Below are 18,302 nucleotides of genomic sequence, written 5' to 3' on the forward strand. Positions count from 1 at the left end.
CAATTTTGTTCAAAAAGAATAAGAAGAAGCAAGCGAGGCAACAAGAAAAAAAACGGTAACAGGAAGAAAATAACGTTAAATAAAACATCGCCATTTCAGAAGCTCCAAGAGACTCGAGAGAATATCTCGATTCGAATGAGAATACAAATTCTTACAAGTTATGGAAAGAATTCCCTACGTATTTATACATTAAAACGTGTTGTAATAGCGGTTAATGTTACCCGGTAAAGAGCACCGAGCACTGATGTGAGCACGAGGATATAAGTGTAATAATTGTGCTCGAGTATATACACAGAATGGGTTAAGAGAGGATGGTGCGCCTGCCTTAGTTGTTGACGACGTAAAAGGATAAAAAGAAGAGAGAAAGAAAGAGATCGTTTAAAAAACCACTTGCGACAAGCGAGCGATTCCTCTCATTCGAGTAGATGATGCAAAGTGCTGAGATTTTTTTCCATGTCATAAAACGACGACGAAACGCGCAGAATGCCGAGATTGTTGTTACACAGCGAGCTGACTACGAGTACGAGGAGCGGCGGCAGGAGAAAAAGCTCCTGCTCTGGCAAAAACCGAAATGTCGAAAGACAAGGAAAATACTCAAAATGCGTTATATAAGAACGACGAATGAGAGTAGAATAGCATTATCGTCGTTAGTAAAAGCGCCCGAATGGTATTTGCGTGTGATAAATAATACATACAAAATTACAAATACAAACAGAAACCTTTTTCCCGGATCCCGGACACAGCGACGATGCTTTTTCGCCAACCCATACAAACTCCAACTCAACACCTACTGTTTTTATACGACAAATTAATCCTCTCTTTCTTTTCTTAAGCTTGACAAGTTTATCGCGATACGTCGCGTCGCGTCGCCGTCCTCGTCCTTGTCCGTTTCGCTTTCTCTGCGATGCTTTCATTTGTCATCTACACTTATCGTCGCCCGCAGCGAGTATATGCTGCGAATCAATCGTATACGCGCGTTCAACTGTTACTGTCCTTATACGTCCTTTTCTTACACAATAATTCAAGTCAGTCGAGCAACAGATTTTTTCAGCGAATGTAAAGCAATTTGTAACAGAAACACTTCGATATACTAGTAAACCGTCCAACTAATACAAACTTCATAGAATTATTATCGAATTCGAAGGAGTCGTACTCATTAATAGGCGTTACTTTTCAAAAAATGAAAATACTGAGACTTATAATTTGTCAAGTTTTTGTGAATTCGAATTTAAACACCTTTTCATATCTTTTGATCTGAATAAAATTATCTAATAATCGTGATTAACACCTTCAAAAAGAGGAAGCTATTTTCTTTCAGAAACTTCTACATAAAATCATTACAGCTCAAGAAATAAGTTTTTGTAATAATAATGACAAAAAAATTATAAAAATCCAAAAATTTGATGCTCATTCTTTTTATTACATCAACAACTACGCATTTTTTTGTTCGTATATGACGATGAATGAATGTACCAAAAAATTTAGACAAAATCCACTTCCTCCTGGCGCAGAACTCCAACTCACTATTTATTATGATTTTTGGACCGTATCAAGCTGGAAATCGCACATTGGTTTTATAAAATTGTTTCAACGACCCCAGTGTTACGCCGGTGAAAAAGACTCGGATCTGTAGAGTTCACGTTTTAGACCAAGGCTAGTCCCATTTTCCTTATAGTTTCATTCAATTCTCAGTCCTGAAGCATTATTTGTTCATTTTTTCGTCATTTTGCAGCCTCCATCGTGATTTTCGATTTCTCCAGAAGGAGTGAAAATTAATTTGGGCAGCTAAACATCGAGTTGAGGCTTATTCTCGACCCGCTTAAAGGGTTCATTCACATTCCAGTCATACACGTCGAGTGAATTTTGCTGACCAAAAAATTTCAAATGATAGACAAATGGAGAATGCTGGTTAAAAACCCCACTTCGAAGTATCCGTCTGGAAATTGGCTTAAATGCGGATAAACTCGTTGAATAGATCGAGCATAGGCCACAAATCAATTTTCAACTGCCAAATTAATTTTTAATTTTTTGGAAAAATTTCAAAATTCTGGAGGAATTGAAAATTGCGCCGGAAGCTCCAGAATGGCCGCTAATGGTGAAATTCGCATTCAGCGGGTTGATTACATACGAAATTCAGTAACAATTTGTAAACATTTCAAAAATTTCCCTTCGAACAGAAAATTTCTAATTTTTTGAATTGTTTCCTCAAAATCAGTGCGCTGGTAAAAAAAACGCGCTCAGGGTGTCTATCTGGAGAAGTCAGCTAAAATGTGGATAAATTCTTTAAATAGGCCAAGAACAAGACGTGACAACTCCATTTTAAGCTGCCCAAATTATTTTTCACACATTCTGGAGAAATCTAAAATCACATTTGAGACTTCAGATTGACCAGAAGTGGTGAAATGAGGGGGGGCGGGGGGTTGATGACTAGTTGCATAATTTTCATAATTTTTACTGAGTAAGTTGACATTCAAAAAAAATCGCCAAAAATAATCAATTTTGAATTCTCAAAAATTCGCCAAAAATCAAAAAAATCAATTGAGTTTAGTTTGGAAGCAAATTGAAGGGGTTCTAGCTTGGATGGCTTTGACTCAGAATTCATGTACAGACATATGTCTAAATTTTTAGGAGAGCGGATGGGATTGAAATTTGAAAAAAGAAAATATAATAACTATGTATCAAGAGTCAATAAAAAGACATCAAAAGTTGTAAAACGAATCCAAAAATCAACGCTCCAATTTCGTAAGGAGAGGGAGGGGACGAGTAATTTTTTGTTACAATCGGCCATTTTCAATTTTATTTCTCAGCCGGAACTCATCTCACCTAGAGCCTATAAAATTTGACGTGTAGATTTGAAGAGTACCCATAAAAATGATCTTCGAGAGATTCGATCATTCAACTCCAGGGTCCAAGTTTTTATAAACAGTTTTTACTCGGTCTACATGAGTTTTTTTTTTAGAACTTTTAATGTTCTACTCTCTTCTTCCTTTCAAATCTCCCCAACGGTTTAGAAAAATTTACTTACTTATTTTTAAAACAATCTACGACTAAAAGTTTCTTTAAAAGTCAACCCAACAAGAGGGCTGAACTGCCCAAAAAGAGGGAGAGGGCACTAGCTTCTGTTAGTATTAACTTCGGCATCTAAAAATTTTCTTTTCATTTTTTCCCCAGCCCTTTCCAAAAATATGCTGTAGATACAGATAACTAAATAAAATAGCCTGACCATTAGAACAATCAGAAAAACAACTTCATACTCGTATGAGCATGTCTGTGTGCCTAAATCGGTTAATTTCACACCACATACGAGAATTAAGTAGAACTGGCGGAAAAATTCTAATAAAAGTATCAGCATTACTTCTTTAAGGGGAAAACTGCAAGATAGGTACGTACGTACCAACCACCAACGTAATTACTTATCAAAGATACACGTATTCTTGGCAGTTTTTAACACTGTAAGGTACCTACCGAAAATAAAATACAGTTTCAAAAGGTAAAACGGTATAACAACATTTGTTAAGAATAACGAACGAACGAGCGAGCGAACCAGAGAAGGGATAAAAGCAAGGAAAAACTAATGGAAGAAAAGTTTCACACTTTATTTACTTCGTTAAATCTTCAACTTTTCTCGCTTCATTAATCGCCTTTCTTAATTTACGGAAAACCGATTAAGCGGCCGACGTAGAAGGTAAAAAGTACTATGTAGTGAAAAAAGAAAAAGAAAGAAAGTAAAAAAAGAAAAAGAAACGCCAAAATAGTATATAGAAGAGAAAAGAAGAAGAAGAAAAAAAACAAGACGCTCTCAAATGCCGGCATCAAATAAGGATGAAAGAAGGGCGAAAAAGAAAAACGATTTCCTGACGAAAAGCCGGGAAAAACAGTTTGCAAAGAATCTAATAGTTTTATCAGATAATAAAAGGTGGCGTAACAACTTCGGTTAGGGTTGTTGCTCGAGCTGTGACGAGTGTTTGTCAGGAAGCCGAGGGCGGGATGTTTTCCCAGGCCTGCGAGTCCCTCCCGCGTACAGCGCAACGCTACGCTATAAGCTTTCCAAGATGACAATTTTACTTTTCCGCTCGTCGCCTCTCGTCGGCGCTGCCACTTATTCCTTTGTTGAAAACGCATGTTTGATGCGGTTACACTGTATTCTTTAAGCATTGATTTTCCATGAAGATGGGAACTCAGTCATGTGTACCGTCCCTTACCGTGCGTCGCTTTACCCCCGTTGCCGACACTTTCTTTGTCCGTGGTCTCTACAACACCGCTAAAACCCTCCACAGTTGCCTCCGCGGCTCTCCTCCTGTACCTCTCCGGAGCTTTTCCGATGCCCAAGCTCTCCTCTCGACAAACACGAGCAAGGTAATTTCTTCTTCGCTTTTTCGCGCAGCTCAAAATGCCACCGCTAATGCTTTCTCTCGTAATGCCCACGTTTTGTCGCCGCCGATGCCGATACAGCTTCTTTCTTCAATGTTATCGTTATACCGTCATAATCGGAAGCAATAAACTTCTCCGCTAACATTCAACTTATGCTTCTTTCTTCTTCTCCCATTCTCGAGCTACTGTATATTATAGTCTACATTAATGTACCCGGTACCTATCTAGCTACCATCCTCGTCACATATTCGCTACTTTATCAACACATATAATGTGTGAAAGGTTCTATATTATATGTATTACGTGGAACTTTGTTCGGCTATTTTTTTGGGCGTAAATGTTTTCAAATAACTATTTCTTTGAGTAATTTTTCAAGTTTTCTTTGTTTACCAGAAGTCGTCGATACAGAATTCAATCAATTTTCAAACACGCGAACACTCAGAAAGCTTCGAGAGGGAAGTAAAACATTCTCAGGAAAAATAAATAAAACAAATTGAAACAAAAATTCTTCATTGTGGAAAAATTGATAACAATTGAAAGACGGTCTACACTGAAAATGATTGAATTTCCATAGGCGATTCTAAAAGGTTTTTCCAAGAATTATTCTAAGTTGAAAATTTTTCAATGTTTTAATCGTTTTCGAGAGTGATAAAATTCCACTTTTTGAACCAACCGAGCGTCATACGATAAAAAAAAATAAATAAATAAAAATAAAAATATAACTGCGAATTTTCCATTAACATTGTTTCGCTGACATTTTTTTGTGGAAAACTTTAGTTTTCGAGATATTTTAGCTCCAAGTCAAAATTTCAATTTCTTGAAAACCATGAGGATTGAAACGCTCCATTCGAGGTTCAAAACCCTACTTTTATTGATGACTATTGTCAAAATGTCAACAATTTTTAAAATAAACAATATGAAATAGGAAATATTTTTCAGATAAACATGCTTGTGATTCTACAGCTCATTATAGTATTTATAAATTTGTAAAACGAACTTGTAATTTTGAAACACTTTTGAGAACTATTCAAAAATACAAATTATTCCAGTAACAATGAATAAACCCACATTATTTTAGATTTACTTTTTTTTTTACAAAAGTATCGTTTAAATGTGCGAATAAACAGGTAATTTTCACAACAAAAGTCGCGCTTAATTAATTTCGATTCATTTTCCATCAAAATACTCGCTGAACATTCTCGCGTTAAAATCGACAATCTAAACTTTTAAACAGGAAAGCATGTTTTATTTAGTGGACAAACAACGGCAGCAGAAGTTTTATTGTATTTGAGTTCCGTTTCACACCCTTTTCAGAACCTACCTACCTAAATAAACCACAAAACTGTGTACCCCTTATTAAAGCATTCGATTGCAGGCGTCACCCTCGCGTGCCAACGATTACTTTACAAAGCACCGATTACATCTTGTATCTGTTTACTTACACACTTCGTCGTAAACTACTCTCTAACTCAACTTCTATCTTAATAACGTCGTCATCGTCGTATCCTTTATTAACATACCTATATAGCTTTAGCTTTGACTGTCAACGTTGAATTTCCTTTCATAATTCGGTACCTACTTATTTATTTGCGTTATTTTGTTATCTTAACCTAAATGATAAATGTAGGATTTTTGGTATATGTATTTTTCAAATGTATTCTGCATTAGGGTTTTGTGCATTTTTTTTCAGTTCATTGTACTTAATTTTCTTGATTGATTCTAAAAAACCAAAATTAAATAGACACAAAAAACAAAAATATAACATCTTTTGTGATAAAACTTGAATAGTCATTTTTTTCAATTTTAAAACCAGAAAAAGAACAATAGAATAAATATGAAAAAATATCACCAGACTACATTTCAGCTACACTGAATATTTTTCAATTTCTAAGAAATTCTAAAATAATTTCAAATCTGGAAAATTTCTCATGAAAAAAAAAACAATTATGAATTCAATCAAATATTGAGGCAGGCAGCTGAAAATTAGTTCATATTCTTTTGAATAGATTTGGTAGTGGTTTCGAACTATTCTGAAGCCTCTGGCGCGGTAGATTTTTGGATTTTTTATAAAAAGGACTCGAGTGAAATTTTAGCTCCAACAAACTCTGATTAACCGTCCTTGTGAGTTGTGTCAACTTCCTTCGACTCAGGCACACTTTTAAAATCCTTCATTTCAGCATTAAAAACTGACAATTCAAATGAAAAAATTTTCATTTTCAAATTTTCGCTATTCATTTTTTATCAATGAGAATTCATTTCTCGAGAACCAAAAGGAGTAATGCTAACGCACACCAGCACGAAATAAATGAGACGATGATGACATCATGAAGCAACAACGCTGAGCCGACGCAGGAAATTCGAATTAAAAATGGCATACGTACATAATGAGAATTTTAATTGAAGGGCCTGATGGAAAAAGGGCCTCAGGCGGCCGGAGGCCCTTTTTCCGCCTTTTGGTGATTTGAGTTCCTTGAAGTCTTTACTACCTTTGGTGTGAGTTTCAGTTCATGATCTTGTTCCTAGAGCAAGCTACGTGATGTTTTATTCATATCTCTTTGAATAAAACAGCTCAATCGGCGTACCGCCATACCGTAGGTGCCTGTTACAGTTTCATAAAAATTGATCTGGAGGCGAAAGGAAGCATCCTACAAAAATTTCAAGTAAACAAAGTTGTAGAGAATTAAATTTCCAATCGACGTAATGTCATTAGTTTTTTCCTAAAATGCTTAGTTTTTGATTTATATCACGTAAAAGATGAATTTGAATGCAAATCAAAATCAGCTTATAGAAAAAAATTGATCTGGAGGTGAAAGGAAGCATCCTACGAAAATTTCAAGTAATCAAAGTTGTAGAGAATTAAATTTCCAATCGACATAATGTCATTAGTTTTTTTCTAAAATGCTTAGTTTTCGATTTAAATCACGTTAAAAGATGAAGTTAATGAAAATCAAAATCAACTTATGGAAGAAGGGCCTCCGACGCGAGTTTTTAAATCTCATTTTTTTCAAAGATGTGGATAAATTATTCGGCAGGTGACGGTCAATACTTGTTGCTGACACTTCAAATTAAAAAATAACACCAACCACAAATCAATACGTTGAGTAGTTTTTAATTGGCAACAAAAGTAAAACTTTAAATGTGATCTGTCACGAGAAAACCAACCTAGTGTCCAAAACGTAAATTTTACAGGAAGGGCATTTGAAGTTTTGAGTCTATGTATCAGGCGATCTAAAATTTGTAGGTCCGTGAAACTTGCACCACTTTTGGCCCTCATGAGTCCCAACATAACCCGATATATTTTTTTTCCAGAATCATCACATTCAAGGTTGCCAAGTCCAATAATCGAAATTTCCCAAAATCGATTTTTTCGATTTTTTTGAATTTTTTGCCAAAAATGTTGCAAAAACTACCCGAGTATGAATTATTAATGAAGAATAAGTTATTATTATTAAATTTATCACGTTTCTTAACAAATTTGTTCAAGGTGAAAAGAGTTGATTTTTCCAGAGTGAACCTCATTCAAATTTCAAAAAAACGGCCTAAATTCTACAAATGTGAGCCGATATCCACAAAAATTTGCATGTTGACTCCCCCGAACATACATTTCGAGAAAATGAAAAAAAAAATTTTTTTTCTTTTTTTTTGTAGTTGCTCAATTTTTTTGACCTTAAATTTAGGGTCAAAAGAATCGTTCGCGAACGTTTTTAGCACCGCAGGCAGATTCAGCACCCTGAGTACTACCAATATCCACCATAAAAAAAATATCGATTTTTTGGACACTAAGTTGGTTTTCTCGTGACAGATCACAAATGCGTTTTTCTCAAAACTATGTTTTTTTTAGGAGCCCTTCTTCCATCAGGCCCTTCAATTGTGAAAAAATTGCTGATCAACTTTTAAGAATTAAAATCAAAAACGAATCGAGTAGTAAAAAGAAATTTACAGTATCCAGTTGCCAATTCATTTATCTACCAGTTTACTTTACACTGAACTCATGTAATAAACGACCTACATTTATTCCTCATTTTTCAATATGAAAGGTTGAGAATGTTTTTGCTTCAATGATCAACACCTTTCTACGTAGGTATTTCTTACAAGCAAATAAGAAAATCGATTTTCCCGACAACAAAAAAAATTAAACTTTCAACAGATTGCGTTTCGTTGAATTAAAAATTTGATTTCTAAACATTTTGTACTGTTATAGGGTTACGGCGCTTAAAAAGAAATCCTACAACGTAAGAAACCGTGCCAAAAGTTAACAAACGAGTTTATATAAAAGGCCGATTGCTGTCAAAGTGTCAAGCTGAACTTTTGAGTTAGCCACACAACGCAGGCAAGCTACGAAGCGAGAGTTCAGCAACGCAGTGTTGTAATCTTTTTCTCGTTATCCGAGATCGCTTAACGTTGCCCGAAGCTTCAACCATTACAACTGTTCATTCTACAAATAACCTCTTAATCTTTTTCACTCGCTGGAACGTGGCCAAGACGACCTTTGCACGTCAAATAAAATATTAGCAACAACTATTCTATTTACATTCCACGCAGTTTAGTCGAACGAAATTACATTTTTCCAAGTTCTAAGAAAAATGTGCTGTGTGATCTTTCGTTTTTCAAATGCGGTACACGGTAGAGCCATTAAAATGACAATAGCTAAATTATTCGCTCGATGTGAATATGTTAAAATAAATACATTAAACGTATCGAATTCATTTTCACCTTTGGAACTGCTGTAATTTGATGAAGATAATTCATATTGTTCGTAGATGAACTTACGAAGACTTAAAATGAATGTTTTGTTGGATTAAAAGAAAAAAAAGTAAATCACTCTTACTTGTATCTGGTACTTTACTAACAGCTGAAACAGGAACACCCTTTTTATCAACAGATTTTACATTTTTACTGATATTTTTACTAATGGAAGCGATTTGCGGGGAAGCCTGTAAATAAATCAAGTAATTTTCAAAACGAGTCAACTTACACCCCATCTTCGTTTAAAAATACTTAGTCTAGTTTTTAAAAGGGATATCGCAATATTTAGAATTTATTCACTTTTCCTCAACTTACCTTAACAATATGCGATTTTTGACCCGAAGGTAATCTGGCTACCGATACTTCGGGACTATCTTCCGGCGGAGGTGGCTGTGTCAACCAATTATATTCTCTTTTTTCTATAGGAAGACCCCAACGTTCGTATTCTTGCGATTGTGTCCTCAACGTTTCGTAACAGTCCAAGCAAACTACAGCATAATCTCCGTTCTCCAGAAGCAACGATTTTTCAGTCTGTGGGTGTAAGCGTAGAAATGGGAAATCCTGCCAAAACACAAAGTCATAATGTCAGGTGATTCAATTCCGGGTATGGTGCATTAAAATGAGTTTTTTTGGTTGAAAATTATACTCACATTGACAGGAAGAGCTCGTACTCTCTTTCTGTACGTTATCACATTGCAAACGAAACAACAATAGTCGCGAAAGTTGTATTGTCTTTCATTAGCGGGTGTTGAAGCACTCTCGTAATTACGCCATTGAGCAATACAAGTATGGTAACAAAATGTACACACTAAGGCCGAACTGTCTTCCCGCAACTGTTCCGCATTAGGATGGCATTTATGTTGTAACATGGATGGAAAATAAGGCGCATTTCTTCCCTGTAAAATAACGAAAAAAATATACATATTTAGCGCAACAAAAACACACTGATCAATTGGAAAATCGTAAAAATAAATGTCAATTTATTACAGTAACAGTTCTTTCCGCGACATACTACGTGTAATTTTGTTCTACGTTGAATTATTATAAGAATCATCATAATTTTTTCCCGCTTCAAAACTGTATCGCATATTGTACAGTGTTTGGACACAAAATTGCTCATGTGTCGAATACACGAGTCAGTTGCGCACCGAAATAACACCACATTATGTTTGAAAGCTTCTTTCAACTATTTCCTCTGCTTCGGCAGAAAAAATTTCGAATACTCAGTTACAGACGTTCGGCAACAAAACTTAACTGACTACTCGACACCACTTCCAGAAAACGAGTCGTCTTCACAGCTTATTTCAATATTTACGAGTAACACAACACCAGATACAAATAATTTAATACTTTCTATGCAAGTCTAAAAGTAATCAACAGCGATGTAACCATGTTCTTTCAAAAAAAAAAAAAAAAAAAAAATATTTAATCATTATGTAAATCATTGTTAGAGGGAAAAATGCAACATGTTGGCAGTGTTTCTTAAAATGAAATTTCTTTACTTCTTTATTGTCATTTTAAAACTGTTTTAGTTTAATGAAATAAGCAAATGAAAATCAATCGCTGGAAATAACAAATATTTACGTTAGATTTTTATTTAAAAGTTTGTATCATCGAAAAAAAACAGAATCAACAAAACAAAAACTTTTGTACGTATTTTTCAATTTTTTTAAATTCAATCACCTTTATTCCTTCGAATCGAATCTGAAAAATACAAAACTCATTTAGTTCATCAAACATCATAAGAGGTGTATTCCGAATACCTTTCAACTCAAAATTTGCCAGTTCAACTTCTGTGAAAATAATTTAATTCTTTGATAAGATTTGTAGAAGTTTGTACCAGATGAAATTTATTCGAATTCAAAAGATTTTTCAGCACGAATACATACGGCGACTTATTAGAAAAACTTAATAATTGGATTTCTGAACAGAAATGAATAATGATTAGTTTAGGAAAAATTTGAACGAAAAATAATGTTAAGATGTTGTTTTCTCCAACGTCAATAATTATTCATATATCAATTCAAAAAATACGGAAATCAATCCAATAATAAAACTGCATTCAAGGTAGGTAGGTACCTACCAACCCTACCTAAGCTCAGCCAAGCGATATTTACTTTAGAGGACTTTTTCGCAGTCTTTGACTCAACTCGTTAGTTATAAAAAATTACACGATGTTTAGAAAAATCTCTAAATCAAAATGCAAGACAGACGTTTGATTTAAATGCAGTTCAATGTATTCATGATGAAAAAATAAAAATTATATTCATGAATTTCAAATTCCAACAACTTTCATCAATTAAGAACTTCAACATATTTTATCAAAATCTGTATCATTTATACAGAAATAGAATGAATATAAGTTCGGCATAACATACTCGGAATATACCCTCATGTTTTATGTTTCATTAGAACAAAAAAAAAAAAAAAAAAAAAAAACGAAAAAAACAAAAAAAAATAGCAAAAATATAACAAATAAATAAAATTCTATAAAGAACGAGAAATTTCATAAATCCACGCCAAATTACTAAACGCTGCAAATGCATCATGAAAAATAATGACAACGAAAAACGAAAGTACTCACTAAGAATAATTAAAATTTGGTGTAATTGGAATAAACATTTTGAAATGTTTTATAAATTTTTGGAATTTAATAAAGATCAAGTTTAATAAATCGAAGCTAGTTACTTGTGCTGTTAACATTGAAATACTGTAACTAAAACTACAATAAGCAAAATGAAAAGAAAATTCTTAAGCTATTTGGTTAATATAGCAAGCATTGCATTTCATTTTCTCAATTTTTAAACACATAAATTCATATTTTGTTCATTTTTCATCAGCCAATCAAATTACAGGCTTACGATAAGTTTCCAACTTCTTCGCAGATTATTTTAAAAATAAAGTTATAATTATAATATGGAAAAGTACAATAATGTATCGTAAATTTCGACTGATTTTTCGAAAAAATACAAACAGTTCAACTCAATGCAGCGAGAAACCCACAGACAAACTTTTTCACTGATAGAATATAGAACACCTGAACAAGCAGGCTTCCAACTGCAGAATTTAAAATGAAGGTTTAGAGAACGAAAGTATAGTACATTTAAAACAACTTTGAACACAATTTTCAATTAGATGGTATCATTCGATTCATATGAAAACACATAATCTGGACTAGATGAAAGCACGAGTTCTCAACGTCATCAAAACGGAATCAATGATGAAATATGTATATATACTTTTTTCGTTTCACTTAGTTTCGTTGAAAGGGGAAAAAGCTTTAAAATGTAAATAAAAGACAGAGCAATCAAGCAAGTCGCTGAATATTAGCAAGATATTACATAATTATATATACCATTATTATACTTAATTAACCATGCGTAAGCGTATCCAGTTGAAATTGAATGTTAAGTAGTTAGATTAGCACAAATAATAACGAATCGCGATGACTGAATGCAATCTAGCACAAAGCTGTATTCTAGAATCGATTTCGAACATACTGTAACATATTCCCCACCGTAGATCATTTTATTCGCTTCGTTCAATTTTCATAAATCAAATTTAAAAAATCGAAAAGTTTTCGCCGGTAAAGAAACGTTACATTACGTTCAAGTTTGAAAGCTCAATCAACTTACGACAGTACAAGTAGCTATAAATTAAAATGAAGACCATAAAGCTTATAAGTTGGATATTTGAAGCGATTTCATTGTAGAATTTACCTGAGGTCTGCTATACAAAACCCTGGCAAGGGTTAAATCCGAGTGAAGACCGCATAAAAAACAATAAATCGACGACGAATTTGGAGCAGCAATAGGCGGCGGCGGTGGAGTGTTTCCATTCGCTTGCTGGGTAGGAACATCATACCTGCAGGTGAAAAAAATTCGACGTTATTTTCACAGAATATCAGTGTACGATGAATTGAAATCAGATAGATTCACCTTCTTCTTTCTAAAGGAACTCTTTCCGATTCCAACGTTTCCCATTGTTTAGACAGGTAATTCACGCAATTAACACAAGCTAACACACGGCCTTGAGAATCGACGCATGAATTTTCCGAAGATCTAAAAATGAACAATTAATATTCAACTGTTGAACACCTGATCGTGAACCTAAAAACTGAAGTAGCTAACAAAAACAATCATACCGCGCTAAAGTACGAAGACACGGAAAATGCATAGCGTGCGAATTCATTCCTTCGGCGCTCGTACTTAACCATTCCATCTGAGTACGGGAATACAAACCGCTACATATATAACATCGATAATTTTGCGCGCCAAGCACTGGAGTAACATGATTCTCTCCTACGGAATTTGCTACATCGTTGTTCTGAGATTGTAAAACTCCATGCTTTGATTCCGCAGACGCGATAGAAGAAGCGTTCGACTTTGATCTATCTATATCATATGGACGGAATCTAATGTCGGCGGATTTCAAAGACGATGCAGCGGTGTAGGATGCGTTGCTTGATAACGACGACGATGATTCTCCGCCGAAGGCTTGGTGTTTTTGGGGAACGGTTTTGTAACATATGGAACATACCTGTTGGAAATGTTTGAATTTAGAAAATTTAAATCAAGTATGATAATATCAATCTGGTGACTTGAAATTTACTTGTACTATTCCTTGACTATTCACGGGATTACCCCCAGGCGGTGGTTTCAGATTAAGCAAAGAAGGATAATACGGTTCACGTTCAGTATTCTGATAGCAATATAAATTCCTATGAAAAATAAATATGATTTGAAATACAGTATAGCATAAAAAACGTCTTCGTTTTATTACACAAGTTTCTTAACAAAGCCATAAAAGGGAGTAACTTGTACAACGAAAGTCGTCAAGTTGAAAATAAGAGCATGTTGAGAAGTCCAAAAAATTGCACATAAATTAAATTAAATTTTCTAATTTTTTACAGAAAGTTGAAAAAATGTTATGTGTGAGTACTAAGTACCCATAACGAATTTTCAATCAATATTAAACAGATGCATTTCGAAGAAGTTACTATTTTAACCTTTTCTCTTCAAATTGGTTTCATGAAATGAATTTTATCATCCAAAAATACAATACGTATTACGCAGTTCTATTTTCTTCTTTTTTCCAGTTTTTACTAAATTTCAGTTTCAGTAGTTCTACGACCAGATTAAAATAATTTAAACACACAGAACATTGTACCATTTTAACTATAGATAGTTTCAAGGTACAACGTTCTGAAGAAATTTCTTATCTATAGAAATAAATAAAACCATTTTTTTCTATCTCTCGAACTTCAATTTAGAAAAAAAAAATGAAATCATTTAAGTGCCAAAATTGAATTTACGATCAAGATTTCAACAAGAAAAATACACACACACAAAAGAAATTGATTTGAAACGTAGTGAATTTTCGAGCAGGAAAAAAATCAGATACATATATTTCTACAATTTCTTCGAAGTTGGTACTTGTATTTTTACATTCGTGTTTATTGCAATACTGTAGTAAGTATTTAATTTAAAATACAAACCGAACACAAGACGATGGGAATTCTGAGGCACAAATAAAGCACACAAAAGATGAAGCTTCCATTGCAGGGGCAGCTCGTTTCCTAAATACGTAGTTTCGATCAGCATGTTGGATTCCCTTGGCAGAATACATCTAAAATGCAAAAATGATAAAATAGTGAGAATTAACAAATTTTCGAAGGAGCGTAACTGAATATAACCTGAAAAGATACTCGATAAAATGAAAAACCACTCACTTGCCACTGTTGTAATAAATGGGCTTGACAAGTATTACAAGCTAACACTCGCCCAGCACTATCCATTGGTCTAGAACGACTTGGTCTCGGATGTAAAGTTAAACTAGGAAAGAATGGATACTCCGTAATTTGATTATAATTTTGCGATCCAGAAGATGGATTCGAAACTGGCTTCGCTGATATATGCGATAGAGATCCACGCTTGAATTCATCTCCACATACATAACAAACTTCAGTCATCGAATTTTTATCTGGCATAGATAAGTCTAAAATGTCAGTTCCTGAACTACTGTAACTACCTGTAGGCAAAAAGAATGAAAAATATTGCAGACTATCGAAAAAAGTTTAAAAATAAGGTTAATTAAATTCACATAAATTCAAATTCAAATCATCGATTTATTAGCGCTTCAAAGATTACCTTGTTTTATATCATTTCGTAAATGCACGACCTAACGAACTTGCTATATTTTTAAAATAACATTATTGATAAACTTATCAAGAAGACGCGTATAAATTACAAAATTGTACTACGTTTTTTAAAAGTAAATGAATAAAAAAAATAAACAGTACCCATTTCCTTCAAAAAAATCCAACTTTCTCTAATCCCAATAAAAACGATAAGTGAAATCGACGAAAAGCAAAAAAAAAAAAAATCGTGATTTGAATACGATAGTGTTAGCAGTATTTGAAATTGTGTTAGTATATAAAAATTAATACCCGGATTAGAATGAGCATTTCCATTATGGACAGCAATGGAGGGAGATTGACGTAAATCCAAAGGAGCAGATGAAAAATTTGTTTGTCCTTCGGCTTGTCGTAAAAGCATTTGTTCCGATTTATTACTCAAACTTACGATCGCACTGACCGTACTAGTTTTTGCTTCATCCGGTAATGAGTTTACGTTACATATACTGTTTTGGTTTACACTAGTAGTTACGACGGTTGTTGAATTTTTCGGAGTACTAGATACAGAATTGGACGGCGGAATCATATTCGATGACGTGGTCCCAATATTTCCTAGCTGATCTTTACTGTAATGAAAAAAAATAATGACTTATTTTAAACATGAAAATTTATAATCTACGTTCACAAATAATCAAACCATGGAACGCTTAAGGAAAATACATAGGTACGAAATGTCTCATTCCAACTGCTAAGTAATCATAACAGTACAATCCAAACTAATGATAAGATTGCTAGGACGAGTAATGATAAAAACTGAAAAACATTTTCAGAATGCGAACAATATAGAAGTTACACTTCCCACAATTGATAATGTACGACAAATTTGAAAAGAATAGGAAAAACTACAACATAACGTATTCATATTAAAGAGATAACGTTCAACTACTCAAATAATTGACTTACTTATGAACATATTCGAAATTCAAGCCTAATATCTGACAAGCGTATTCTCCCTGGGATGACATTTCAGCTCCCATGTAGGGACCGTTATCACAGCGCTTTAACCAATACATGCGTTTAGCGTGCGGAGTATTCTCTCTCTGGTAGCGGTCCCACTGTTGTAATAGGAAACAATGACATAAATAACAAACGGCAACCTATAAAAAAAAGGAAACCATTCATTGATATATGACGAAGTGAATATTTTCAAAGTTAGGTTTTTTTTCTCTATATGATCGTAAAAAAATGAACAACCGATAACACGTTTGAATACTAGCTTTACCATTGGTTCTTGTTTCGTAGCATGTTTATATCCTATAGGAGGTTCGTGTGTTTCTAAAAATGGAAAATAAGCTTCGGAGTTATTAGCCGGATTTGGTTTGCTGCGAAGCCAAAATTGTTCAGGGTGTCCATTGCTTCCGCACACAAAACAAACGGTTTGAGGTTGTGATTGTGTCATTTCAACGACATTACTTTCCCTCTTTATATACATTCCTCCGCTATTATTTTCCAATGCCATCAGAAATGCTTAGTATCATTTAAAACTGAAACATGTAACACATACAACACATCAAAAAAACATTACACATATGAGTCAGTTCGATTTATGGTTTAGCTGAAATACATTCGGCAAAACAATCCACTAACACATATGTTTGATTAGTGCTTTTCAACTCGATCAAAACATCATTCGTTTGTTACTGTCTGGCGTCGAGAAGAAAGCGAATGTATCGAAAAATCAAGTTGTAAGTGTTTCAATGATTTGTGTGAAATATTCGGAATTCCACTTTTAATATTCTGAAGCAAGATATCTATAAATACAAACATGTTTTGTCCGAAATTGAGATTTTCTCACCTAGTCAACAGGAAGCAGGCGATGAAACCGACAACAACGGTTTTTACTTTTTCGTTGGGTTGGTTTTGTCAGAAAATCTTCATGTTGAATTAAAAGTTATAAGAACAGCAAATTAAAAATCAAAACTAATACATTGGAGAATAATTTAAGAAGGTATTCGTTATAAAATAAATGAAATAAAATTAATTGTTACTCAACGTTTCTAACTAAAATACAACTAAAGTGTAAAAATTTGCTAACATCGCAATCCCACAAGGGATTTGTTATTCTCACATACAGTTAGCAACCTACGCGAACGAATCAACAATGAAACGTTCACTGTGTTGTCGTTTTATGGTAATTTACCAATTCTTACGAGGTATTTTCGTTTTAACGTTGTGTAGGTAGTTTTAGCTAGGTTATTTTTATTTGTCTAGCGACCTCTACTCTACTTTAAGAACTTGTACTCGTTCGACAAAAGCTGTGATATTTGTTTTATTAAATTATTGAATGCCGTTGATGGTGGTTTTATTATTTTACTTCTTTCTACGTAAAATGCGTTTTTATTCGATTTATTCGATAATATGGTTTCTAATGATCGAGAAATACGAACCGCTAATATGGTAGCCGTTCGTGGTTGAAATTCGCGGAATTGTGACGATCTTTTTTCGTTTTCTCGACGGAGAGGTGTTGCACACGTGCACACCATTGTTCAAGGTATGGTTGGTTGTGTTTAAAAACTGTATTTGCTTTATTCGATAGACGCCGTTTCGTCTACTCGACCGTTAAAGCGTTTTAAAAGATTCAGCGCCGTTTCGCTGACCGCTAGAAAGGTGTTCGCCGACCTCGACACCACGCATTGTTCACTCAGCTTAGCTGCCGATGAAAACGAGATCTACGTCGAAGTCTACGTCCGAATCTCCTGTACCCTTACCTGAGAGCAAAAGTAAAGCTCGTAAAGAACGAAAAAAAGCGGCAAAACTACGTGCGTCTTTAGCTAAGGAAGCTAGTTGCGAATTAAATATGACACCTACTGCGGGCGCGTCCACACCTGCTGCGCCGGAACCTGCTTATGTACCGATTCAACCAGACAAATCCATGCTCTTCGACGGCACGAATTTTCAGACATGGTATCGCCGAATTAAATTACGTATCGCCGCATGTGGTTTATCCGACACACTTACCGCTGCAGACGCCTCGACCAAGCCAAGGCGT

The 18,302-nt window shown here is 34.3% G+C and overlaps 1 protein-coding gene across 4 annotated transcripts in view; it reads right to left on the minus strand.

Annotated features, from left to right (window-relative positions):
• The window catches only part of px (plexus), a 43,913-nt gene extending 26,618 nt beyond the window's left edge, over positions 1-17,295 (minus strand). For 2 of the 4 annotated variants that reach the window (XM_065359205.1, XM_065359204.1), the window contains exons 1-13: positions 17,109-17,294; positions 16,536-16,797; positions 16,217-16,410; positions 15,566-15,879; positions 14,849-15,147; positions 14,615-14,745; positions 13,729-13,837; positions 13,262-13,656; positions 13,056-13,178; positions 12,837-12,981; positions 9,768-10,013; positions 9,433-9,678; positions 9,200-9,305 (exon numbers count right to left, since the gene is read on the minus strand). In XM_065359205.1, coding sequence (XP_065215277.1) covers positions 9,200-9,305; positions 9,433-9,678; positions 9,768-10,013; positions 12,837-12,981; positions 13,056-13,178; positions 13,262-13,656; positions 13,729-13,837; positions 14,615-14,745; positions 14,849-15,147; positions 15,566-15,879; positions 16,217-16,410; positions 16,536-16,772 — 2,545 coding nt within the window. In that variant the 5' untranslated portion in view covers positions 16,773-16,797; positions 17,109-17,294. Of the gene's footprint in view, positions 1-9,199; positions 9,306-9,432; positions 9,679-9,767; positions 10,014-12,836; positions 12,982-13,055; positions 13,179-13,261; positions 13,657-13,728; positions 13,838-14,614; positions 14,746-14,848; positions 15,148-15,565; positions 15,880-16,216; positions 16,411-16,535; positions 16,798-17,108 lie in introns of all 4 variants that reach the window. The other 2 variants (XM_065359206.1, XM_065359207.1) reach the window with 2 other exon arrangements.
• Between the last annotated feature and the right edge of the window lie 1,007 nt (positions 17,296-18,302).

Source organism: Planococcus citri, chromosome 3 (assembly GCF_950023065.1).
Source record: "Planococcus citri chromosome 3, ihPlaCitr1.1, whole genome shotgun sequence".
Lineage (NCBI taxonomy): Eukaryota > Metazoa > Arthropoda > Insecta > Hemiptera > Pseudococcidae > Planococcus > Planococcus citri.